The 26,904-nt window shown below is 43.8% G+C and overlaps 1 protein-coding gene across 2 annotated transcripts; it reads right to left on the bottom strand.

Annotated features, from left to right (window-relative positions):
* Positions 1 to 716: 716 nt before the first annotated feature.
* On the bottom strand, positions 717 to 26,828 carry LOC146567809 (NACHT, LRR and PYD domains-containing protein 12-like). Of its 2 annotated transcripts, none has more exons than XM_085285698.1 (11): positions 26,554 to 26,828; positions 26,335 to 26,449; positions 25,628 to 26,232; positions 23,971 to 24,191; positions 15,445 to 17,218; positions 14,184 to 14,357; positions 13,525 to 13,698; positions 10,374 to 10,547; positions 6,696 to 6,872; positions 5,497 to 5,670; positions 717 to 1,153 (listed from the first exon to the last, which is right to left on the bottom strand). In XM_085285698.1, the coding sequence occupies exons 3-11, from the start codon at positions 25,675 to 25,677 to the stop codon at positions 1,141 to 1,143; spliced, it is 2,931 nt and encodes a 976-aa protein (XP_085141824.1). In that variant the 5' UTR covers positions 25,678 to 26,232; positions 26,335 to 26,449; positions 26,554 to 26,828; the 3' UTR covers positions 717 to 1,140. The 2 variants fall into 2 exon arrangements, with proteins under 2 accessions (XP_085141824.1, XP_085141825.1); XM_085285699.1 differs by having other exon boundaries at positions 25,628 to 25,744.
* Positions 26,829 to 26,904: the final 76 nt, after the last annotated feature.

Below are 26,904 nucleotides of genomic sequence, written 5' to 3'. Positions count from 1 at the left end.
GTGGACAGGGTTTATTTGTTGTTGTCAGTAGCAACGAGGCCTACGATGGTGCCAGAGCACATGTTGAATCAGCACTATGGGCGGACTTCACACAGGGACAGTGTGGAAATGGAATAAAGGTGAGCGTTATCTGAGGTCCATGGACACGCCTCCAGGTCACATGATGGATTTAATCTGACACAGCAACGAGCTGCAGCCACGCTGAGTCTGTGTTTTAACTCCTGTTGAAAGTTCAGACTTTAAACTACACACCAGTTTGTAAATGTTACTGATCGGCCACTAAAACCAGTCATGATAAAAGAGCAGACCCAGTGTTTTTTTCTGAATCGTCACGTTTAGTTTGGGAAAATCATCATTTTCAAAACTTAACATCTATATTTGTATGAATATAGTTATTAAAATCATTCAGTAAACATGTTTGTGTTTTTTACAGTAAAATATAAGTACTACTAGGATTTTTTGTTTTTGTGTGATTTCAGATCAGTTGTGTTACTACACATGTCAATGAAACATGGCTGTAAATTCAGACACGTGAGGCTGAGCTGAAAACACTGAAACCAAACAAGGCAAAAACAAACTGTAGTCAAAGATGTCCAGTTATACCTTCATGTCAGTGCAGATTTCTGACATTTTGTATAAATTTAAGCAACAATTTAATTATTTCTAATAAAAAAAACAGTGAAACTGCACACAAACATGAAAACGTGACATCAATCTTATAAAAACATTATGTTTATTAATCAGTGATGTTTGAAACCTTTCCTGGTGAGTTTGATCCAGGAGGGTCTGAAGCCAGAGTGAGACAGAGACTGTGCAGAGACTGTAGAAGGACAGAGCAGCAGCAGAGCAGTCCAGATACACTGATGATCCTGTCAGATCCAGAGGGACACACAGGGCTGATGCTGGACTCTACATTGTGTCTGACAGTGGAGCTGTTCTCAGAGCAGTTCACTCTGCAGCACTGACAGTCATCTGCACTTCATTCCTCTGTCAGTCACTGCTGGATGAAGCTCTCCTCTCCACCTCCCAGTAACATGGCCCAGTCAGAGCGTCTCTACACACAAGCTGCTGCTGCTTCAACCTCTCTGGATCATCAGGACACAGCTGCTCCTCTCAGCACACACACCGTCCTGTTTACCATCATCGCCTCCACCTGTACAGAGAAGGAGGAAGAGCAGAGGAGATAAACGAGTGTTTCCAGAGATAGGGTTCATACGCTTTTTTCAGGGTCAAATTCAAGCACTTTTTAAGCACTTTCAATGTCCCATTTCAAGCTTTTCCAGCACATTTATCTCAGTCTTGCAGCCCATGTCACCCTTACTTGCGGTCCACATAATGAAAAATTATTGTTCAAAAAATTATTTAATATGAAGGCAATAGGCAGAGTGTTACAGGCACAGCCCTAAAGAATGTAGCCATGGGCAGTGTAGCCTAGCTGTAAGTAAGCTATCAAGACTCGACTGTACGCCGTGTTCCTGTTTTCCTCTGAAACAATAAGCTCCGTTGCAGCAGCCTTTCAACGCCTCTCTCTGTCTCTCGCTAGCAAAGTTGAGCCAGACAACAAAGTAAAGCTAGTTTTCGGCTACGAGCCCGACACGAACCCGACGTATCAGCCAGAGGTCCCTTTACTACAGTTCGGAGCCGCTGACCTGTTTTATATACGCACAAATAGTTTTCTACACGAGATCGCTGTAAAAAGTGCAGCCTTACCTAATGTCCACCCACTGTTACTCGTTTATATTAAGATTTAAACATCTCGTTGGTATGACGAGTAACCTTCAGTAATAGTAATAAATCACACAGTAATAGTACATTCATGTAGCATGGTAATATATTAAGTAATCCAAAGTATTCTGTTACGTTACTCTCATTGAGTAACGTAACAGAATACGTTACAAAATACATTTTGGGGCATGTATTCTGTATTCTGTAATGGAATACATTTTAAAAGTAACCTTCCCAACACTATCAGTGGCTGATAGTGAACCACAGGCCTCAGTGTGAGCTTGAAGATATTTATAATGTTTAAGTAGTTTAACGTGCAGGTGCTGACGATAAACACATTTTTGTTTTTTGGGGTTTTTGTTCACTCTTTAACACATTTTCCTGTGTTTTGTGTTTGCTACAGACAATGGTTTTTTGTTTTTTTAATTTAATTTAATTTTCAGTTGTTACAGACGGGACAGACATTACTGAGGGATAGGAAAGGGAGAAAGACAGATGAAGGAAAAGAAAAACAGAAGGGAAGAGGGACAGTGAGAGAGGGCACTTAAAAAGAGAAAGAAAACAAATCTCCTGGATCACCCGTTGAGAGAAAGAAGAGAAAACAAGCAAAAACAACAGAGCAACATACTAAACACAACACCATCACGTTAATCTAGCTAAGTGTAAACAGCAGTAAATACTAAATATTGAATGTTGTTGTGTAGCAAGCAGGACCAACAGCGCACAATGTGCTTGGAAATAGCAGCCAATAGAGGTGTAGTTTATGTCTATGAACAGTGAACATCCGTGTGCACACCTGTGTGGATCAGCACGCTTGTATTCTAAAGGTTTCCACATGTAATGTTCTGCTAGAGGATGTAGAGGGCCATAGCCCCGTCCCTCAGGGCATGAAGCTGGCATGGAGGAGATCCAGGCCCCAGACATCCAGAGGCCCCAGCGTGCGAGAGCCCAAGGAGGAGCACCGGAGGGGCATCTGTGCCACCCTCCTGGGAAGGGCTGAGGATCCCCAGACGAGGCGTCACCCAGTAGCCACGGAGCAGAAGCCAAAGGAGGCTGCAGTGGCGTGCCCGCCGGCTCTGCCGGCAGCCAGCTGTGCCAGAGTGAACCGAGCCGCAGGCCCAGAGGCCGGAGGCCCGAGGGCCCCCATTGCCCCGGAATAGGCCTGACCGAGTAACAGGCACCAGGCCCCGCCAAGTAGTCACCAGGAGTGAGCTGGTACATACCTGAGCGCCCAGCCCCGGACACCAAGAACCACCAATGCACCGACCCCTGAGGGCATCAGTCACCGGCAGGGAGTGTGGTGAGCGGAGATAGGCCTCCACACTTTGGAGGGCCTGGCAGTTCCCAGAGAGGTGGAGTCTAAGACCCGACCTGACATATAAACACAGACAAACAGGCACACACAGACACAAACATGCATTCCCACCCTCATGCACACATATACAAATACTCAGCACTCACCCAACGTAGGGACTGACATACATGGACACTGTACACACAATCACACTCCCCAAACAAACTCTATACCCCGGGTCCAGGTACCCTCACCCCTGGAGGGGGAAACGGCACCTAGACCCAGGAGATGTTACCCTTTCCCCCGGGGTGGAGGCAAGCAGACCGTCCCAGGCTCTGCAGCAGCAGGGAGGCCCCAATCGGACGGCCAACACCTCCTTCAAGCTCCCCCACCCCGATGGCTAGCAGAGAACAGGGGTGTGTGAAGACCCCAAACCTCCCTCCTCTCGCTCATGTGTAGTGTTGCTGCGTGTTGTTCTAAGGTGCATTTAAAACACGGGAGATCAGATCATTACATGTAGGAACCTTTTAAGAACAAGCGCGTCCATGCTCACAGGTGTACACACGGGTGCTCACACACACAAACTACACCCTTTTTGGCTCCTACCTCAAAGCACACTGTGCGCTGTCGATATTACATGCTGCACAATAATGTTTAACATTTAGTATTTACTGTTATATTCCCATAGATCATCATGCCGTTGTTTATTGTATTGCTCTCGTCTTCTTCTGCTTGTTTTCGTTTTTCTTTCTCAACAGGTGATCCAGGTGGTTGATAGATGTATTTTTTGTCTGCTTATTTTGTTGGTTTTTGTTTTTTGCCCTTTATCCCCGTCCCTCTTCCCTGCTGTTTTTTCTCTCTCTTTCTTTCTCCCCTTTCTTTTCCCCAGTCAAATCTGTCCCGTATCTTTCCAATAAGGCTGGGATGGTCAATTTGGTAAAGCAAATCCGTTGGGCATCTTTCTTCGCCTTTAGACAATAATTCTGATGCAAAAGAGCCTGTTAGGGAAAATATTCTAAAACACTTCTTCAGTAAAGACTCAGAGAAGAGAAACACACAGAACTTCTTGCTAGCAAGGGCAGCCTCCAGACTGAGACTCGCACTAAGAAACTGCCCCAATCTTTATTTATACTTCAGTAGGTGTGTGTGTGTGTGTGTCCTGCTGATCAAAGGGTCATGAGAGCACAAAAGGTACATCCTTGGTCAGGAAAGGGGGTAGTCTCCCCCACCCTAGATAACATGGTGAGGAAGTCCAGCAGTTCATCTATATGTAAAGAAGCACTTAAACTAAAACAGACATAGCTACGTTAATCCTGCCGTAAAACAATAAAACAAGGTATGAGCTCTCATGCTCCCAGACGTGGGGGTGCATTCCTGGGATGCACCCCAAGCCTGCAGCCTGTTAGAGATCACACACAATTAATTATATGCCTCTAAGTATACATGGTTGAATATTTCCTAATACAAATAACTACATGCAGTATTCTACCATATGCAAACTTATATCACTAAAAGATTATACTGACTACTAAATACAATTTTCCATTGACAGAGCCAAACGAGACAGGAAATAAAAACCCCCAAAAAAACCCAGACAGAGGCCCAGGCGGGGAAATTTTGCTTTTACATTTTGCAACTCATTTTATTTTTCTATCTGATAAGAAAACTATTGAATCAGATAGTTATTTATGGTGAATGAAATACAGTTACACTTTCAAGCACTTTTAAGCACCATATCTGAAATTCAAGCACTTTCAAACCTTGAAAAGACTTGAAAAAACTTCAGTAACCCTACAAACGTCACTGCTGTTTAGTTTTCTGTCTTCATTTATGTTGGAAGTGATAGCAGAGCTGTACGTTTGAATTATTTCAGAAATCTCTCAGTCAGAACATGCTATATCATGTTTAGGTGGAAGCTAGCGAGCTAACTTCCTGTTAACTTCTAACTCCGTTAAATTTAATGAATCCTGTTTTCATGGATGCCTGGATGTTAAACTTAATTGTTACACCTGGTAAAGCAGCAACACTGATCATTTTATTAAAGATGAAAGAATTTAGACAGTTTGTAACTCTCAGTGATGCTGCAGTGTTCGTTTGGCTTTGGGACCTGAAGCAGACGGAGTTTAGGACCCAGATTACTCCACGAGGCTCCTGACTACAGTAGCTGTAATGGTCCAACAATCCATCAAGCAGTGCGGCTTCATCTCTTACCAAAGTCGTACTTAAACATTTTTGACAGATTTTTGAGCGCCGTGTAGCACATGAAATCGGTCCGAGGTCAGTAAGCACAACCAGAATTCATACATAAGGCACACTGTTGATTTTTGAGAAAATTAAAGGATTTTAAGTGTGCCTTATAGTGCGGAAAATATGGTACGTCCACAACAAACTTGTTCACACTTCATTACTAGAGAAGTTAACCATGTTTAATACATTACCACTGAAGCAACATTGACTGACTACAACCATTTACTGACCTCAGAGTTTCCAGGCTATAGTGTGAATTCTCTACAAGATCAGACAATCGCTTCACATGTAGATGCTGCAGGTTGTTTCCTCTCAGCTCCAGCTCTCGCAGATGGGTAGGGTTGAATGTCAGAGCTGAGTGCAGATATTCACAGCCAACAGCTGATATAAAACAGTACTCCAATCTGCATAAAGAAAAGATGAGTTTAGAAAAACGCGGAGGAAAAATAAAGCACAAGTTTATTAAATAACTCAACTGAAATCACTTATGTTTATTAGACAAAGTGCTTGAAATCATTCAGTGTTTCATCATCTGTTCAGAGCTGAAGAAGCTTCAGAATGTAGAAGTTTAGAAAATGGAAACTCCAAACAGCTGAAGCCAACAGGAAGCAGCTTCAAACAGGAAACTGTGCAGAGTTTCAGACTATATGTCCTGATGCAGCCAGTTGGATTTTGGAGATTTGAATCTCTGTTCTGTGACTAAGTCCTTGAATCATTTCTTCCAGTTGGTCCAACAAGACAGACTAAGTATTGGACATGTGTTGTGGCTCCATTAGGGGAGCTTCTAGATGTGATGTGATGGCCCCTCTGGGTCTGTCAGGTCACAGCACTGAAGAGAGCTCAAACTGGGCACACAGCTGTTCCAGTCTGGACCAAAGACTCTATACTGGTCTGTGTTTATCTAACCTGTTCAGTTTGCTTCTCATCTTTGCTTATGATCGTGTGGTTTCACTGCTTTTTATTCTCAGATATACTAATGAGTGTCAGAGAAATTAGGATTTGTCTGTTTTCCATGCTCATGGCTGTTTAATTAAGAGTGAATGGTCCACAGTATGGTTATGGCCCAGTGATTTAGCCAAATTAATAAAGAGACACTTTCATAACACTAGAAACTGACTTTAATCTTGACCAGCCCCACCAGAAGCTGTGGGCCAACAGGGACCACTGGTCGTCTGTGGTCAGAAACAGCTGCTATAGTTCAGGCCTAACTCCAAACCAGACGACCCTGTGTCCCTCACCACCTCCTCCTTACTTTCTTTCTGATTTCTTTTAACTTGCATGGTTGCATGGTGCTTTTTTATAATGAATATTTTGTTAGATAATCAGATTTTGCCATAATGGGCCTACTCTGCATGAAGGGCTACATCTGCAGTTTAATGCCACCACAATGTTTTTATCATGTACATCCACACACAACATGGTGACTGACCTCAAAGTTTCCAGTCTGCAGTATGGACTCTGCAGAAAACCACACAACTGCTTTACTCCTGAATCCTGCAGCTTGTAATTGTGACACAGGTCCAGATGTTTCAGATGGGAGGGGTTGGACTTCAGAGCTGAGGTCAGATAAACACAGCTGATCTGTGACAAACTGCAGATGCTCAGCCTAAATAACGAATGAAAGATATGTGTGTTGGATTTTTTAATTGAAATCATTCAGTGTTTTATAATCCAAACAGCTTATATGTGTTTGTGTGTGCGCATGTTTGTTTCAACCACAGGCCTTTATGTTTCAAGGTTAAAAGAACAGTTAGAAAGAATTTCATATATGTAAATATTAGGGGTGCAACGATACACAAAATTCACGGTTCGGTTCGATACTTTGGTGTCATGGTTCGATATTTTTTCGATACAAAAAAAAATGTTGATGCCTTTTTAATTTGTCATTTATTAAATTTTCGCGGCACATTCTGCACCACATCTCTGTGCGTTCATCATTTGTTTGAAGCCAGCTCACCTCCTGCAACTACTTTTCCGAGAACACGTGCTTCTTTTGTGGTTCGGACTCCTGACATTTCTTTGGAGGTGGAGGAACACCAAAGTAATTGCTTAAAGGAGCTTCTTCGACATCTTTAAGAGTTCTAAACAAATGTCTGTCCTCCTGAAAATCTTATGTACGCAAACACGCGTTGCAACTTCTTATCTTGTGCGTGTTTTTTATTTTGACAGCGAATGCACACCTGCGGACCACTTATGTGCAGCCCTGGTTATTTAGCTCGTCATTTTGCAGCCACAGAAATTCTTTTGTCCATGAAACCATAAAGCTGCACTTTCTTTTTGCCTTATAGTCTGATTTGTCATAACTTTTCCGTTTTGTGGTAAGCTTTTCTTTGGCTGTCACTTCTTCACCCTGACCTGTCTTATTTGGCTCAGCAGAACTAAAATATATATCCTGCTGCTTTTACACAGGGACTCACATATGGGCAGGGATAGCTCAGTAGGTAAAGTGGTCGCCCCATGATCGGAAGGTCGGCGGTTCGAATCCACTTAACGGCTACCCTGAGGTACCCCTGAGCAAGGTACCGTCCCTACACACTGCTCCCCGGGCGCCTGCTTAGTGGGCTGCCCACTGCTTCACTGAGTGAATGGGTCAAATGCAGAGAAAAACAAGTAATTTCCCCATGGGGCTCAATAAAGTATCCATTATTATTATTATTATAATGCTCAGCGATTCTCTGCGCGATCAACCTCTCACATGTTTAAGCTTGCTGCGGGAGATTTCACTTGTCATGTTTGCATAGTAAGCTAACAATTGATAAGACGATGTCAGAGGAATTGGTGCACAAATTATCATCACTCACAGATCAGTGCTGTCGCTCTCTATACACAGTTCGCACGATTGCAAAGTGAAAGCAAAAAAACAAGCGCAAATTCAAACGCGATTTCAATATGTCACATATTGACAGTGGCTCACCGATGCCAATGACATAATTACCCAGCTACATTTCCGAAAGAATGCAAAAGCATTGACATATATTTTTCCTTCCTACGATAGCCCGACGGGCAGGGAAGAGATAGATTTTGGTAGCCCGACTGGAAAAATTTTGCGAGCCCTGTATCTGATTGAGGAATCACTCATCTTTGGAAAAGAGAGTTTATTACAGAGAAATGTCTCTTTCCAAAATAAAAGCTATACTATACGCTTCTTCTGGGCTATATTCTCAGCAGCATATTAAACATATCAGGTCCCCATAAGGAGAATCCTGTGCTAACGGCTGTCTAAATGACTCGGGTAAAGTTTGTAGCATGCATGCTTGTTGTTTTTGTCTGCTTCCACTTGTGTTTGCACTAGGATGATGTCAGTGTAAATGTGCAGTCATATTCGTTGTGTTCCCACTAGTGCTTTCAGGTTAATCTCGTTGAAATGACGTTAACGCCACAACACGGCAAATCTCCGTTAACGAGCTACCGCGGATCGCTCCGTGCATGGGGCTGGACGGCCAACACGTTAACGAGCTAACTGCGCTAACACACTAGCTCCCACCCATGTAATTGAGCATTGCGTGGCACATCCAACATACTGTTTTACTTTAGTCCATGACACGCTTACCTTCAGGGTCATACGTCACATGAAAACCAAAATAGTTCCAAACGCCAGATCTGAATGAGGATGGGGGAGGTTCAATTTGCCATGTTGCAAGGAGAGCTTAACTTCTGTCTCGCTAGCTTGCCCTGCGCTCAGTGAATCTGCACTCGACTACTCCGCCTAGGCTGCACTGTCGAGTGCAGATCCACTGAGCACTCAACACAGACAGCATCGTCAGAAGGAAAGTTGATAAAATAAATTAAAAATGTTGTATTGTTCGATACATATGCGTACCGAACCGAAAGCACTGTATCGAACGGTTCAATATCGATACGAATATCGTTGCACCCCTAGTAAATATGTATATGCTGCCCTCTGGTTTCACAGCATCAGGACCAGAACAGCAAAATCAGAGAAACCCAGAACGGCCCAGCTGCTCCAGCCTTGACTATAAGGTCACTTCCTGTGTCTGTAACATCTTTGACCTTCCACTCTTCCAGCCAATCAAAAACAAAGCTGACCGTTCCTTTTTCCTTCTGCTCTCATTTTCTGAGGCTCTTCTTCACTCTTCAGGAGCCGTCTACCAGAGCTGTTGCCCATGAAATGAATGTTCATTTCTCTGCCATGAGCCATCTCCAAAGGCGTACCTCCACATCCAGCATGTTCACCTCTAGGATCATCTGAGACCAGCTGCAGCAACAATCGGTGTGTGGCATCGTATGGGTGAGCGGTTTGCTGACGTCACTGTTGTGGATCGAGTTGCCCATGGTGGCGGTGCAGTTCTGGTATGGCCAGGCGTATGTTATGGACAACGAACACAGGTGCATTTTATTGCTCGCATTTTAAATGCACAGCGATACCGTGACAAGATCCCGAGGCCCATTGTTGTGCCATTCATCCACAACCGTCATGTTGCCGGATGATAATGCACAGCCCCATATTGCAAGGATCTGTACACAATATTTGGAAGTATCGAATATGTTTGGGATGCTCTGGATCCGGGGTATATGACAGCATGTTCCAGTTCCTGCCAATATTCTGCAAAATCACTCAGCTATTGAAGAGGAGTGGACCAATGTTCCACAGCCCACAATCAACAACCTGATCAACTCTATGCAACGGTTTTACACTGTGTGAGGCAAATGGTGGCCACACCAGATACTGACTGAACCTAAAAACAAGAAGAGTGCACAATGAAGATCCTGATTGTAGATCAGTATAATACTGCGATCGCCGATCGTGGCTCAAGAGTTGGCAGTTCGTCTTGTAATCGGAAGGTTGCCGGTTTGAGCCCCGACTCGGACAGTCTCAGTCGTTGTGTCCTTGGGCAAGACACTTCACCTACTGCCTACTGGTGATGGCCAGAGGGGCCGATGGCAGCCTCGCTTCTGTCAGTCTGTCCCAGGGCAGCTGTGGCTACAACTGTAGCTGCCTCCACCAGTGTGTGAATGAATAGTGGAATTGTAAAGCGCTTTGAGGGTCTCGAAAAGTGCTATATAAATGCAATCCATTATTATTTTATTATTAATATCAGCCTAATGTCTGCAGCCTCTTTAACATAACTAAAACATAGCGTCTGACCTCAGTGTTTCCAGTCTACAGCGGGGACTCTCCAGGAAACCACACAGCTGCTTCACTCCTAAATCCTGCAGGTTGTTTCCCCTCAGGACCAGATGTTTCACATGGGAGGGGTTGGACTTCATAGCTGAGGCCAGATAATAACAGCTGACCTGTGACAAACTGCACCACTCCAGTCTGTATAAAGAGGAAAAGAAAAAAGCTTATTCGACAGTTTCTGGTTTAAATCATTGAGGGTTTCACTGTTTTTCAGATTATATGATGCAATGTGTCCAACAGTGAGACTCTAATTAATGTAATTTATTATGAACCAGACACATATAGCCTAAGCCTAATAGTGGCTAGAAAAAGACAACACAGAGGTTCTGGTGATGGCAGCACAATAACAAGCCCTAAGCAAAGATGCCAAGGAGACAATCTTCAGGACAGACGTGATGCTCAGAAGTCTGTCATCTCGTGGCCTACTACAATAAAGAACCTGTTGGACATTATGGACAATGCTGGGCATCATCTGCATATGGCCATAAACAACCAGAGGAGTCTGTTCAGTGACAGGTTGCTTCTCCCCAAGTCAACGACCAACAGACTTAAAAACTCCTTTGTCCCACACGCCATCAAACTGTTTAACTCCTCTCTGGAGGGGAGAGGGAGGGGAAACAGGGGGACAAAGGAGGGGGGAACAACTAATGTGTAGTGCCTTTGTCACTGTGCAATATGTTTTACATATTTATATATATTTTTTCTCTCTCTCTCTTTTAACATTCAACGGTGTAATAGACTCACAAAAGTTGAAATGCAATTCCCTGGTATTCTTATTCCTGTTTATTCTATTTATCCCTATTGTATAATCTGTATTTATATATTTGTGTATGTGTATATGGTATATTTGGCCCAGTTTGCATTCTCTCTGGTTACCTCAGCTTCCCAGCTGAGTTGACTGGTAACTCTAAATTGTTCATAGTTATGAATTTGAGTGTGAACGGTTAAATGTGTTTCCCTGTGACAGACTGGTGATCTGTCCAGGGTGTGCCCCGCCTCTCGCCCTATGGTAGCTGGGATAGGCTCCAGCCCCCCGTGCGAGCCTGACAAGGATAAGTGGAAGAGAATGGATGGATGGATCTATAATTGAGCCATTTGTATATATTAGAGCTATTTCTTATATCTTTCTAAAGTCTGTAATATATTATATTGTTTAATTCAGTTCAGTCTGTTACTGTTATTGCCCTAGAGCAGGGGTCTCAAACTCAAATGAGCCGCAGGCCACTTCTGGCACTGTCATCTCATTGGAGGGCCACTTTAGTGTTCAAGTAGTACAAAAAACAAACAAGAAAACACCCACTAATATTTCCTAAAATGTAGTGTTTTGTTTGTTTTATTTAATTCCAAATACTGTGTAACAAGACAAAATTTCAAACATGAACGCAATTTTTTTTCTCACTCTTAACTGCAATGAAAATGCAATGAAATGTATTTGACAAGCAGAAGACAGTCACTCAGCGGTATAGTACAGTAGTTTCATTGAACTACCAAATAAACAGCTCTTTCTGGCCAGACACGTGGCAGCACTTCTGCTACAATTTTGTTTGTATTTAACAAAATAAAAATGCAGGCATAAGCGTACACATTAGTTTTCGACGGCAAGTGAAAATTGTTTTCTTTACAAATAAATCTCTCACTGAACTAACACAGCCCTCAACATGTTTGCACTCCCTTGTTACCTTGGCCAGGTCCGTGGCTCCGAACCGTGGTAAGGAGACCTCTGGCTAATACTTCGGGTTCTGTGTCGGGCTCGTAGCCGGGAACTAGCTTTACTGTCTGGGTCAACTTTGCTAGCGAGAGACAGAGAGAGGCGTTGAAAGGCTGCTCCAGCAGAACTTGATTGTTTCGGAGGAAAACACGAACACGGTGTACAGTCGAGTCTTAACAGCTTACTTACAACTGGGCTGGTCAGGCACTGCTTCCATCTCCCGTTTCTGCTCGGTAGCACCTCGTACTTTTCGACTTTCCATTTTTCTCCCTCCCTCACACACACACAGCGGGAGGGGCGGTCCCACATGTTCTCCCTGCAGCACGGACTACACCGCCCACGAGGCTACAGTCTTAAAGGGCCATGCTTGTAACACTCTGCCGTCGTATTAAATCATTTTTTGAAAAAAATTCTTCTTCACATCTATATGCCGGCCGCAAGCAGAGGTGACGTGGGCCGCAAATGGCCCGTTTGTTTGAGACCCCTGCCCTAGAGTGACTGTAACTATATAATTTCCTTAGAGATTAATAAAGTTATCTAATTCTTATACAGGAGCTCAACAATGGACTATATGCTGTCTCTATTCCTGTTCACCTTGTACTCCTCAGTACACCTCTGGGTCATTCAGTCTACATACTCAATCTGATGATTCTGAGCAAGTTTAATCTACACCAAATAGACTAAAGTATTTTTGTACCTACACATTATACATACAGGAGTGTTATCTGTTATCAGAGGCAGCTGACAGGTACCATCAGGCCAGGCAGAGTGCAGCTTTGGCAGCGGCTGATGCCAAAACTCAGGTGTACTAGGAGTTTGGTGAGACCTTGGAACAAGTCTTTTGATCGGTTCTTTTAAAGTACATTGGTTATTGAGTCTGGCTTCGGGCACCGGAAGTCTACGACCACAGCTACATTTGGTGGACTCTGTGGAATCCTTTAAAACTTTTCTATTTTAACAAGCCTTCTGTTGAGCAATTTTGTTGTTGTTGTTATTTTTTTTATTTTTATTTTTTATTTACATTGTATTGTCTGTTTTGGTACTTTACGTTCTGTTTATTTTAACCTTGCACAGAGCTTTGTGACTACCTGTGTATGAAAAGCACTTAATAAATCAACTTTACTTACTTATAAAATATTTTGTAAGAGAAAAAACCCCAAAGACTTTGCAGGGAGAGACACACTGACACTGGCAGGACATCTATGCTGTTCATTAAATGTCAATAAGTTCTTGAGAGTTAAAATGAACTTTTGGGTGTTTTGACTGGTGTGTGATTAATGTTAATTGCTTCTTACCCAGTAAACTGGTAATGACTTACTACTACAGTAAGATAAAATTCTGTTAAATCCATAGAACTGAAAATTTAAGTTCTCTGGATTTGCATATCATAAAAACGTGGCGTCTAACCTCAGAGTCTGCAGTCCCCCGTGTGGATCCTCCAGAAAACCACATAGCCGCTCCAATCCTGAATCTTGCATCATGTTAAGACTCAAGTCCAGATGTTTCAGATGGGAGGGGTTGGACTTCAAAGCAGAGGCCAGATAATCACAGCTGATATCTGACAAACTGCATTTCTCCAATCTGAATAAAAATGTAAAAGGTATCAGCTTAACAAATTGACTTCCTGTTTGAAGTCATTCAGTATTCATAATGTGTTCACAGCAGAAAATTGAGAATATAAAAGCTGATACTGAATGAACATGTTGCTTCTCCAGCAATAATAGAAATAGTGAGCTTCAATATTTAGTTTCATTTTTTATGATTTCTGAATGACAATTAGTTTAAATGGCTGAGTGGAGTAAAATTTGAAAAACAAAGCGGAATGTTTTAAATGTTTAATTGAGTGAGATCAAAATCCTCATAATAGCCTGTCACTTCTATTTGGAGCCAAAAGGAAAAACTGTTGTTCAGTCATTTGGCAAGAGACAACATTTCTGAAAGCACTCAAACTTCTTCACATTTGTCTTCAGACACATCCTGAACATTTAGGAACTAAAGAAAGTTTCAAACATGAATCAAAGATCTGAAATATAGAAAAAAACAACAGCTGCAGTCAGTGAACTCACCTCAGAGTCTCCAGTCGACAGTTTGGACTCTCCAGTCCAGCACACAGAAGCTTCACGCCTGAACCTTGCAGCTTGTTTCCACTCATGTCCAGCTCTGTCAAATGGGAGGGGTTGGACTTCAGAGCTGAGACCACAACTTCATAGTGAGTCTCTGAGAGTCCACACTGAGCCAGTCTGTGATTATAGAAAATATACAATCTGTGTTATAAAGACAGACCGAGTGTACATTAATGCAAAAAAGCTCAAGTGTGTGTGGAGGAGCAGCAAGGACAGTTTCTGTTGTTGAGGTCATCTGGAGCAGTTTTGGAGTAGCAGAGGCTATTTCTGTTGGTGTAGGCAGTTTGTGTTTGTGGGGCGACCGTGGCTCAGGGGCTTGGGAAGCGTATCTGTAACCGGAAGGTCGCCGGTTCGATCCCTGGGCTCTCTGTCCTGGTCGTTGTGTCCTTGGGCAAGAGACTTTACCCTACCGCCTACTGATGTTGGCCAGAGGGGCCGATGGCGTGATATGGCAGCCTCGCTTCTGTCAGTCTGCCCCAGGGCAGCTGTGGCTACAACTGTAGCTGCCTCCACCAGTGTGTGAATGTGAGAGTGAATGAATAGTGGCATTGTAAAGCGCTTTGGGTGCCTTGAAAAGCGCTATATAAATCCAATCCATTATTATTATTCCAGTGATTCATGGAGATTGAACCACTCACTATGTCACTAATTATGAGCCTGAGACAGAATAAGGTAACTGCTCTCCACCTCTATACAAACACAGTGGCTGACAGAGAAAGACACAGCAAGTCTCCCACATCCAGATGAAAACAAAATCTTTACCAGCCAGTGAATGTTACATTTAAATACATTCACAACAACACATGATTGAGCCTTCTAATAAATATAAAACAAAATAAATTGATTTCAGCTAGATTTAAAGTGACTTTAAATGGCTGCATTTTCCTGTCATATTATTTAAATGTTATCCAACAATTACAGAAATCTATGTATTTTTTGTATTTAATCACCAAAAAACTGAGCCACCACCATCATCTACATCATCCACCCAGATGTTCTAAGGATCCAATGACAATAACCCCCTAAGTATGAGTGGCCTCATACTCCTTTTACCGTGTGAAAAACTGCTGAGCTTTGCTTTCACCAAAGGAAAGCTGAATGTAAAACTAAAACAAAAGAAAATGATTTTGTACTGTCTACGTATTAAAAACAAATCTACCAGTCTACACTGATTTATGGTGTAAATGATCACATCTGGACTCACCGAGCCTTTCTGCAGTTCCTCACAGCTGGAATCAGTCTGTGTCGTCCTTGGTCTGATGTGTTGTATTTCTGCAGGTCCAACTCATCCAGAACCTCTTTTGACATCTGCAGCATGTGGGCCAGAGCTGAGCAGTGGATCTCAAAGAGTCTCTCTGATCTGTTTTTTGACTTCAAAAATTCTTGGATATCCTGATGTATTGAGAGGTTATTCATTTCTATCAGACAGTAAAAAATGTTGATGCTTCTGTCAGGAGAGATTTTATCACTGTTCATCATCTTCAGGTTGTTGATGACTCTCTGGATGGTTCCTGGGTTTTTCTCTGTCTGACCCAGCAGACCTCCTAAGAGTCTCTGGTTGGATTCCAGACAGAGGCCATGAAGGAAGCGGACAAACAGGTCCAGGTGGCCGGTTTTACTTCTCAGTGATTCTCTCATGGTTTCTGAAAGGAGCTCAATAAGTGATGGGATATTATGCCAGATATCCAGAAAATCCCTCAGCACCTTTGTCTTCCTGCTGGTGAAACAGTGGAACATGTAGACTGCAGCCAGAAACTCCTGAATGCTCAGATGAACAAAGCAGTAGACTGGTTTCTGGAAGATCACACACTCTCTTTTGAAGATCTCTGTACAAACTCCTGAGTACACCGAGGCCTCCGTGACATCAAGACCACACTGCTCCAGGTCTTCTTGGTAGAACATGATGTTTCCTTTCTCCAGATGTTCAAACGCCAGCCTCCCCAGCTTCAGAAGAACTTCCCTGTCAGCCTCCGTCAGCTCCTGTGGACTCGTCTCATGTCCCTCGTGGTACTTGTTCTTCTTCCTCTTTGTCTGAACCAGCAGGAAGTGTGAGTACATGTCAGTCAGGGTCTTGGGCAGCTCTCCTCTCTGCTCTGTAGTCAACATGTGCTCCAGAACTGTAGCAGTGATCCAGCAGAAGACTGGGATACTACACATGATGTGGAGGCTCCTGGATGTCTTCATGTGGGAGATGATTCTGCTGGACAGCTCTTCATCACTGAATTTCCTCCTGAAGTACTCCTCCTTCTGGGCGTCAGTGAAGCCTCGTACTTCTGTTAGCCTGTCAACACATGTAGGAGGGATCTGATTGGCTGCTGTGGGTCGGGAAGTTATCCAGACGAGAGCCGAGGGAAGCAGATTCCCCTGGATGAGGTTTGTCAGCAGCTGGCTGACTGATGACTTCTGTGTGACATCAGACAGCAGCTTCCTGTTGGTGAAATCCAATGAAAGTCTGCTTTCATCCAGGCCGTCAAAGATGAACAAAAGCTGAGAGACAGCCAGCTTCTCTGCTGAGACCTTCTGTAATGTTGGATGGAAAACATGGAGCAGCTCCAGAAGACTGTACTGCTCATCTCTGATCAGGTTCAGCTCCCTGAATGAAAGCAGAACCACCACACTGACATGTTGGTTCTCCAAGCCCTCTGCCCAGTCCAGAGTGAACTTCTGCACTGAGAAGGTTTTTCCAACACCAGCCACGCCGTTGGTCAGAACCACTCTGATGGGTGTCTGTTGGTCAGGTAAGGCTTTAAAGATGTCCTGGCACCTGATTGGAGCGTCATGGAGGGCGTCCATCTTGGAAGCTGTCTCCAGCTGCCTCACCTCATGTTGGGTATGAACCTCTTCACTCTGTCCCTCTGTGATGTAGAGCTCAGTGTAGATGGTGTTGATGAGGGTTCTACTTCCTGTTTCATCACGCACACATCTCCTCCTCAGACTGATCTTATGTTCATCTAAAACCTCCTGCAGACCAACATCTGCTGAAAAACAAAAAAAATAATGACACTAAAAAGGCGAGACCTGTGCCTAAACATATATTGAGTGTGCATGGGGAATTCCTTCTAGAGACACCGGTCCGTGAGATCTTCAACTCCCACTCTAGCAGAGTTTTGACAGCATTCCTGTCGGGGGAAATGAGTTCAAATAGAGTATGTTCAGCACCTCCATTGCCGAAACCACTGCCCAGAGCTGTGAGCACATGGTGGTTGGTGCCTGATGTGGTGGTAACCCCCAAACCAGATGTCCTATTGGGCTCGGTTAGCCTGTGAGACTTCTGAGGCAGCTGACAGGTACCAACAGGCCAAGCGGAATGCAGCAATTGCAAACCACTCGACCAGCTCTTTACCCTTTCAAGCACACTTGAAGGTGCATGTGAGTTTTCCCAACCAGTGTATATGTATTTTATGGAAAGCATTTGACTGTTTCCCCTTGAGTATTTTTTGAAGGGTGTTTTTAAAGGACTTGAAGGACGAGTTCCCCAAGTGGAGAATTCTTGTTCACCAGTAAGTGGAGAGGGAGATTGATGCTGCGGGTGTATTGATCGCCTGTACCAGCCTGTCTTGGTGAAGAGAGAGCTGAGTGTAAAACAAAGCTCTATTTACCAGTTGAGCTACGTTCCTACCCTCACCTATGGTCGTCAGCAGTGAACTCAAGAACTACTTTGCTGATACAAGTGGCAGAAATTAGTTTTCTCAGAAGGGTGGCAGGCTTCTCCCTTACTGATAGGGTGAGGAGTTCAACCATCTGGGAGAAGCTCAGAGTAGAGCCGCTGCTCCTCCATATCAAAAGGAGCCAGTCGAGGTGGTTCGGACATCTGACAAGGATCCCTCCTGGGTGAGTTGTCCTGGCCATGTTCCACTGGGAGGAGGCCCCGGGTCAGACCCAGGACATACTGGAGAGATTATATCTCTTGCCGATATAGGAATACCTCGGTGTTCCCCCAGACAAGCTGGGGGAGGCGGATGCATCTTTCAAAAATTATGGATTTGATCAACTGGTCCCTCAACGAAGGGAGGGAGAGAGCCCAATTGTCCCGAAGAGACATTTGCTGCTGGATACTCGATGGTTAGTTGCGTCGTGTGCCTGGCGACACTCTCGAAGGAAGACATTGAATGACAACTACCTATTCTGAACCATGATAACAGAGTTCTGGCTGATCGGTGCTGGCTCAGACCTGGGTTATCAAAGAACAAAGGAAGCGACTACAGCTGTTCCAACCCCCACAAGGCCTGCCGACATGACTGATGATGGGCCAGCTGTGAGTACTCACGCCTCTTCAACAGGAAATTGACAGACCTGGTGACCAGTGATGGACATTAGATCCGCTTTAAAATTGGATGCAGGTTGTTTACACTAACCCAAACAACCACCACTTTCATTAATGCGGCTACCCCTCGGGCACCAGCCAGAAGGCCCGAAGGCTGGAACAACAATTCTCCCAGTTAACGGGACTGTGGTTTGACTCTCTGACCATGCCCCAACTGTCATAGCTGTCATCTACCGCCCCCCAAAATTTAATTCTGTTTTTATAAGTGACTTTGCTGATCTGCTGGCCAACCTAGCTACTGTTTCCCCTAATATAATATTGCTGGGTGACTTCAACGTCCATGTGGATAACTGCGATCATCCTCTTACCAAAGACCTTTTATCCTGCTTTGATAGCTTCAGCCTTAAACAATACAAAAACTTCCCTACCCACACTAAGGGCCATACTTTGGACCTAGTCTGTTGTTCTGGACTTACCCCCTCCAACTGCACAGCTGACGAGCTGCCAATCTCTGATCATCTACTTCTCTCCTTTAATGTTCACATGACTTTCTCCATAATTAACAATCCTCATATTATTTCTTTCCACAATATCAAGAATATAAATCTCGATATCATTTCTTCTGCTCTCTAGCTGCTTGTCTCTTAACAATTCAAGATGATCTAGTATTTAATTATAATCATAGCCTCAGTAGTATTTTGAATTCTCTTGCTCCACAAAAAAACAGAACTGTACTCTTTTCCCGCTCTGCACCCTGGTACACCCCCGAACTCCGATTATTGAAAGCTAAAGGCCGACGGCTTGAACGTCTTTACAAGAAAACTGGCCTTACTATTCATAAGGATATGTTTAATAATCATGTTCTGTTTTATCAGGAATGTATCAGTCAAACCAAATCTGCCTATTATTCTACCACTATCTGTTCATGTGAGGACTCCACCAAGACCCTATTCTCATTATTCAGCTCCTTCAACAGGCCACCTGATTCTCTGCCCGCTCATCTCTACTCATCTAACTTCTGCGACTCTCTAATGCTATTCTTCACTAAAAAAATTCATAATTCATACGGGCGATCGTGGCTCAAGAGTTGGGAGTTCGCCTTGTAATCGGAAGGTTGCCGGTTCGAGCCCCGGCTTGGACAGTCTCGGTTGTTGTGTCCTTGGGCAAGACACTTCACCCATTGCCTATTGGTGGTGGTCAGAGGGCCCGGTGGCGCCAGTGTCCGGCAGCCTCGCCTCTGTCAGTGCGCCCCAGGGTGGCTGTGGCTACAATGTAGCTTGCCATCACCAGTGTGTGAATGTGTGCGTGAATGGGTGGATGACTGGATATGTAAAGCGCTTTGGGGTCCTTAGGGACTAGTAAAGCGCTATATAAATACAGGCCATTTACCATAAAATACACGTAGACTTGGTCCCTAATGCTCCTCTGTCTTAACTCCACCCCTTCTCACTTCCTCTGTTTTTCAACTTCCGTCTTTAACTGATATCGCTGATCTCATCCACAAATCAAAGCCTTGTACCTGCCAGCTTGATCCTATCCCCACTGTCCTTGTCAAAGCCTGTCTACCCCCTCTCCTTCCCCTCATATCTGCTATTATTCACTCTTCACTCACCACTGGAACTGTTCCTGCTTCTTTCAAAGTTGCCGCCATCACCCCAATCCTGAAAAAAACAGGTCTAGATCCCAACAACTTTAACAATTTCCGTCCTATCTCCAATCTACCATTCCTCTCAAAAATTCTTGAAAAAATAGTTGCTTCACAAGTCCATCTACACCTCACTGATAATAACCTTTACAAACAGTTCCAGTCTGGTTTCCGTCCTCTGCATAGCACCGAAACTTCTCTTATAAAAATACAAACGATCTTCTCATGGCAGCTGATTCTGGTCTCCTCTCCATCCTTATTCTCCTTGATCTGAGTGCAGCCTTTGACACCATCTCTCATCCCATTCTCCTTAGCAGATTAGCTTCTATTGGTCTCTCTCACACTCCATTAGCCTTGTTTAAATCATACCCGTCTGACCGCACTCAGTTCATTCAATTAAAATCCTTCACTTCTCAGCCTTCTCCTCTATCTACTGGGGTGCCCCAGGGATCTGTCCTCGGGCCCCTCCTTTTCATCATCTACCTTCTTCCACTCGGACACATTTTTCGTAAATGTAACATTCAGTTCCACTGCTATGCCGATGACACCCAGCTTTACCTCTCTACCAAACCCGATTCTACTCTTCCTCCACCCTCCCTCACCCTCTGCTTAGCAGAACTCAATTCCTGGTTCTCCTCCAACTTCCTTAAACTCAACAGCAATAAATCAGAACTTCTCCTGGTCGGCACTAAACGATTGCTATCCAGAATTAACGATTTTCCTCTCACTATCAATAATTCGCTGGTCCCTATCTCTCCCTCTGTGAAAAGCTTGGGTGTCATTCTTGATAGCACATTATCCTTTAATTCACATATCAATAATGTAACACGTGCAGCATATTTTCAACTCCGTAACATCAATCGCCTCCGCCCTTTCCTCACTCCTCATGTCACTGCCATTCTTGTCCATAATCTTGTTATCTCTCGAATTGATTACTGTAACTCACTATTACAGGGAGTGCAGAATTATTAGGCAAGTTGTATTTTTGAGGAATAATTTTATTATTGAACAACAACCATGTTCTCAATGAACCCAAAAAACTCATTAATATCAAAGCTGAATGTTCTTGGAAGTAACATCTCCACATTCACAAATATACATTTCTGACATTCAAAAACAAAACAAAAACAAATCAGCGACCAATATAGCCACCTTTCTTTGCAAGGACACTCAAAAGCCTGCCATCCATGGATTCTGTCAGTGTTTTGATCTGTTCACCATCAACATTGCGTGCAGCAGCAACCACAGCCTCCCAGACACTGTTCAGAGAGGTGTACTGTTTTCCCTCCTTGTAAATCTCACATTTGATGATGGACCACAGGTTCTCAATGGGGTCCAGATCAGGTGAACAAGGAGGCCATGTCATTAGTTTTTCTTCTTTTATACCCTTTCTTGCCAGCCACGCTGTGGAGTACTTGGACGCGTGTGATGGAGCATTGTCCTGCATGAAAATCATGTTTTTCTTGAAGGATGCAGACTTCTTCCTGTACCACTGCTTGAAGAAGGCGTCTTCCAGAAACTGGCAGTAGGACTGGGAGTTGAGCTTGACTCCATCCTCAACCCGAAAAGGCCCCACAAGCTCATCTTTGATGATACCAGCCCAAACCAGTACTCCACCTCCACCTTGCTGGCGTCTGAGTGGGACTGGAGCTCTCTGCCCTTTACCAATCCAGCCACGGGCCCATCCATCTGGCCCATCAAGACTCACTCTCATTTCATCAGTCCATAAAACCTTAGAAAAACCATCCATCCATCCATCCATTCGCTTCCGCTTATCCTTTTCAGGGTCGCGGGGGGCGCTGGAGCCTATCCCAGCTGTCATAGGGCGAAAGGCGGGGTACACCCTGGACAGGTCGCCAGTCTGTCGCAGGGCTAACACACAGGGACAGACAACCATTCACACTCACATTCTCTCGCACATTCACACCTAGTGACAATTTGGATTAATCAATTAACCTATCCCCACAAGCTGCATGTCTTTGGACGGTGGGAGGAAGCCGGAGTACCCGGAGAGAACCCACGCAAACACGGGGAGAACATGCAAACTCCACACAGAAAGACCCCGGCCTGATGGTGGAATTGAACTCAGGACCTTCTTGCTGTGCGGCAACAGTACTAACCACCGTGCCACCGTGCTGCCTTAGAAAAACCAGTCTTGAGATATTTCTTGGCCCAGTCTTGACGTTTCAGCTTGTGTGTCTTGTTCAGTGGTGGTTGTCTTTCAGCCTTTCTTACCTTGGCCATGTCTCTGAGTATTGCACACCTTGTGCTTTTGGGCACTCCAGTGATGTTGCAGCTCTGAAATATGGCCAAACTGGTGGCAAGTGGCATCTTGGCAGCTGCACGCTTGACTTTTCTCAGTTCATGGGCAGTTATTTTGCGCCTTGGTTTTTCCACACGCTTCTTGCGACCCTGTTGACTATTTTGAATGAAACGATTGTTCGATGATCACGCTTCAGAAGCTTTGCAATTTTGAGACTGCTGCATCCCTCTGCAAGATATCTCACTATTTTTGACTTTTCTGAGCCTGTCAAGTCCTTCTTTTGACCCATTTTGCCAAAGGAAAGGACGTTGCCTAATAATTATGCACACCTGATATAGGGTGTTGATGTCATTAGACCACACCTTTCGAGCCTATACAGCTTGGAGTAAGACAACATGCATGAAGAGGATGATGTGGACAAAATACTCATTTGCCTAATAATTCTGCACTCCCTGTATTTGGCCTTACACAAAAATCCATTAACAAGCTCCAACGTGTCCAGAACTCTGCTGCTCGTAATATTACTAGGACTTCCTCTACCCACCACATCTCCCCGATCCTGAAGCAGCTTCACTGGCTATTATTATTATTATTATTATTATTATTATTATTATTATTATTATTATTATTATCATTACTATATCCTTCAAGGCCACCTGCGTCGGCTGGAGGACTGTTGACTTTTGCCTTACTAGGTGAAAGGACACTGTTTCAAGTTGAACACAGGTCAAGAAACAGCTCTTGAAGCTCAAATCCTTTTTTTTGTGTCCTTCCAAGAGCAGCTGTCCCCGTAGCTATTTATTGACATGACAGTTACAATACACATCACAGCACAAGCACCTCCCACCGTAAAACCCCCCAATGGTTCTAAGACAAGGCACTATGTGTGTGTATGTGTAAGCATGTATGCATGTGCAAGAATGTGTGTGTGTGTGTGTGTGTGTGTATGCAGGTGAGAATGTGTGTGTGTGTGTGTGTGTGTGTGTGTGTATGCAGGTGAGAATGTGTGTGTGTGTGTGTGTATGCAGGTGAGAATGTGTGTGTGTGTGTGTGTGTGTGTATGCAGGTGAGAATGTGTGTGTGTGTGTGTGTGTATGCAGGTGAGAATGTGTGTGTGTGTGTGTGTGTGTGTGTGTGTGTATGCAGGTGAGAATGTGTGTGTGTGTGTGTGTGTGTGTGTGTGTGTGTGTGTGTGTCTCTGTATGCATGACTTCCTGCTTACCAAAAGGATCATAAAAGCAGGAAGCAACATCACAAGAAACAGATCTTCCAGATACAATAAAACCTCCGCCAGCACAGAGTGGCTGGAGAGGTGGTCAGGATCAAAGGAATGGCTTTGATCATATAGATTGAACTCAGACTTACAAATGTAAGACCCACAATGACAACATTTAACAATTAGACATAATAGATTGATTGATTGATTGATTGATTCATTGGCCATCCCTGCTTAGTGTGACCCGGCCCCAGAGGGATGGATTTATGAATAGAAAGAAAACACAACAAGAAGTCCAGTTTTCAGAAATGAGTCCATCAGCAGACAGATGTTCAGTCTTACTTTGTACACAGCTGCTCTGACTGGCTGTCTGCAGTCCAGCTCTGCTTCTGGATCTTTCTCCACACTGGGGACAGGACGAGTCTCCTGATGAAGCAGACTGGTCCCAGTATGAGGAGATGCACTGTCTGCAGAACCAGTGTCCACAGCTGGTAGAGACTGGATCCTTCAGGACGTCCTGACACAAAGCACAGCAGGACAGCTGCTCCTTCATCTTCTTCTCTCTGTAAACACATTTCATCATCAATAAAACTTTTGCTGCCTGTTAGTGAAAGAAGATCCAGATCTGATGACACTTTGCAGAATCTGTGATGGTCACAGAGTCGGTAAAAGTGAAGTTACTTCCTGTGGTGATGCTAGCTTTTATTTTATAACACTAATGAACTGCTTTTCCTGTCTGCCTGGTCTATTAATCAGTGGTCTGCCTGCAGTTTCATATGAAATGCAGAGAGACTTCACAGTAAAAGCCTTTCTCAGAGACAGCTGCTTATGTCGTTCACTGTTTTATAGCCACCTTGCGCAGCTTAGCTTGGCATAGTCTAAGGAGCTTGGCTAGAAAAGCGTCTGGACTTCTTTAAGTTGCTTGAAGACATTTCACCTCTCATCTGAGAAACTTAAGAAACTTCTCGGATGAGAGGTGAAACGTCTTCAAGCAACTTAAAGAAGTCCAGATGCTTTTCTTTCCAAGCTCCTTAGTCTACAATGACCTGGATGACAGAGAACCTTCACTGACATTTAGCTTGGCATAGTTCAGTTTGAACTGAGCTCTAAAATGTGTGGTAGAGATTTACATACAGAGCTTTAGCTCTCATGCTGACACACGTTTCCTGCTCCTACTTGATATGTTGACTGCTGTTTTAAACCTTACTGTCACTTATTTAGAAACAATTTCAAGATATAAAGTCCAGTGAGAAAGCATTTCCCCCTTTCTGATTCCTTATTGGTCACACATGTCTCGGGTCACCAAATAAATTTACAAACCTATCTGGTCCTGTGTGAAACGATCTGCAATCCAGCATTTACAAGAACTGCCAATGAGTCTTTCAGATCACTGTGGAGAGATGTGGTCCACATTAACAGCCTGTTTAAGGTCACACCACAACATCAATCCCAGTTAAGCCCCGTTTCTTGAGATCGTGGCATGATGTGCCTCTTTTTGAGGTTTTGTAGCTTAGTTTACTTTGTCAAACAGGTTTCATTTCAGTAATTTTTTGATTCAGCAGATTGTAAAATAAACTGTTTCTCCCTCGTTCACACAGAGCCAGGTAGATTTGGACAGGTTCCCACGTAATAAATAAAATTATTATAAAACTTTTCTTTTAATTCATGTTAATCGTGTCAAATGCAAAAAAGTAAATGTAAGATTATAAAAAAAGATGGAGAGGAAGAAAATCAGGGCAAGGACAAAAACTTTTTCGCAGCACTGCATAACTGTGGTTAAAAGTTCACATAGACTCATAAGCATGAAGATGTACAGACGTCTGTAATGATTTATATACTGGAGTTTCTCTGATCCACACAGGGTCACAGGTGTGCACACAGCCCAGGAGCCCCTGACTGTACGAAAACTAAATTATAATTGTAGTTGTTTTTCAGTGTTCAGTTGCAAATACATTTAATTAAGATAACAAACAAACATAGATCAGTTCGATTCTCTTACCCAGGACTGAGGTCTGCAGACTCTCCTCTGCCCTCCTCTTCCTCCATCATCTTCTTCTGAGAGGTCCACCACAAACACACAGCTGCTGTGAAGCTTCCTCCTCACTCAAACTACCGACTTAATAACAACAGATAGTATTTTATGACAATTATAGATCCTTTATAAAATATCTACGGTAGATGATCTCAAACTTTTGTTTACAAGTGATACAGTTTGCTGGTTCCAGCACCTTCAGTTAATAAATAATGAAATGTGATGGCAGTTTAAATCAAAATATTTGGAGGAACAAGTGACAGAGATCTATAAAGATCACGAGACAAGGAAGCAATGCCTGGAGGTACCAGGAAATCATTAATATAAATTTTACTGATCATTTCTACTCCTTCAGTAAATGATCTAAACCTGATGACAGCCAGAACTCTGACTTTGAGCTCAGCACAGCTGTTGGTCAGATCGTCCTGATGTTTCCGGAAAGAATCATCCTGGTTCCTCATGAACTTTGACCCATTTCCACTCTCATACTAACACTCGTCACATCATCCAGCACTTCCTGCTTTAAATCAGCCCAACCAGTTTAAACACGTCCCTGTCAGGATCCACAGCAGCTGAACACATGAAACACGAATTCACTGCCTTCAGACTGAATCATGCCACCATGCTGAGCACAGATGTGGTCAAAACATGCAGGTACAGGTGTTTACACTCACCCTGTCGCAGCTCTGTCTCCAAACAGACCCTGAACTCTGTTACTTCCTGTTTTCATGTATCTCAGTCATGTTTGCTCCTCCCCTCTCATTTACAGGAAGTCTCTCCCTCTCTTTGCTTGAACAGGAAGGATTTCAGTGTTTTTGGTCAGCCTATCAATGCTTTACTTAATCTTTCAGTTTAAATGTGGTAAATAAAATAAAGCTTTTGTTCAGACTCACAGGAAACGGGAATCCAGCTGAGCAGGACGTCCTGCAGGGTTACCTGTGTGCCTTCAGAGGCTCAGTCAGAGACTTCTGGGAAACAGTTTGTTAACCAAACCCTTGTTCCAGAGCGCAGGCTCAGTGACACTCGCTGAATTTGTTCCTGTGAGATGAGGGACAGTCCTGTCCACACTTCCCAGTGTAAATGACTCTGTGAAGGTAACCTGCTGGCTGACGGCAAACTCCGCCCTTCACTGCACCTAAACAACCTGACACTCACTTTCATTTCCTCATTCCTCAGCCTGTCAGCCTTCTCTGCACTCACGACTGCAGCAGTGATTAAAACATCTGTGTGAACTTGTTATTCTT

The sequence above is a fragment of the Mchenga conophoros genome, linkage group LG9, assembly GCF_057382185.1.
Source record: "Mchenga conophoros isolate Kocher_MC1m ecotype Shallow Benthic linkage group LG9, M_conophoros_male_GT1.1, whole genome shotgun sequence".
NCBI classification, from domain to species: domain Eukaryota; kingdom Metazoa; phylum Chordata; class Actinopteri; order Cichliformes; family Cichlidae; genus Mchenga; species Mchenga conophoros.
Note: the sequence above shows the minus strand (reverse complement) of the source record. Positions and strands in the feature narration are given on the sequence as shown.

What these genes read in the sequence shown, in the direction of transcription:
- LOC146567809 (XM_085285698.1), bottom strand. Translation starts at nt 25,677, where the DNA reads ATGATGGAGGAAGAGGAGGGCAGAGGAGAGTCTGCAGACCTCAGTCCT. An exon ending in TCAGAGCAGCTGTGTACAAA is followed by an intron (nt 17,219 to 23,970) that starts GTAAGACTGAAC and finishes TTTGTTTTTCAG; the next exon opens with CAGATGTTGGTCTGCAGGAG. An exon ending in TGTCGACTGGAGACTCTGAG is followed by an intron (nt 13,699 to 14,183) that starts GTGAGTTCACTG and finishes ATTTTTATTCAG; the next exon opens with ATTGGAGAAATGCAGTTTGT.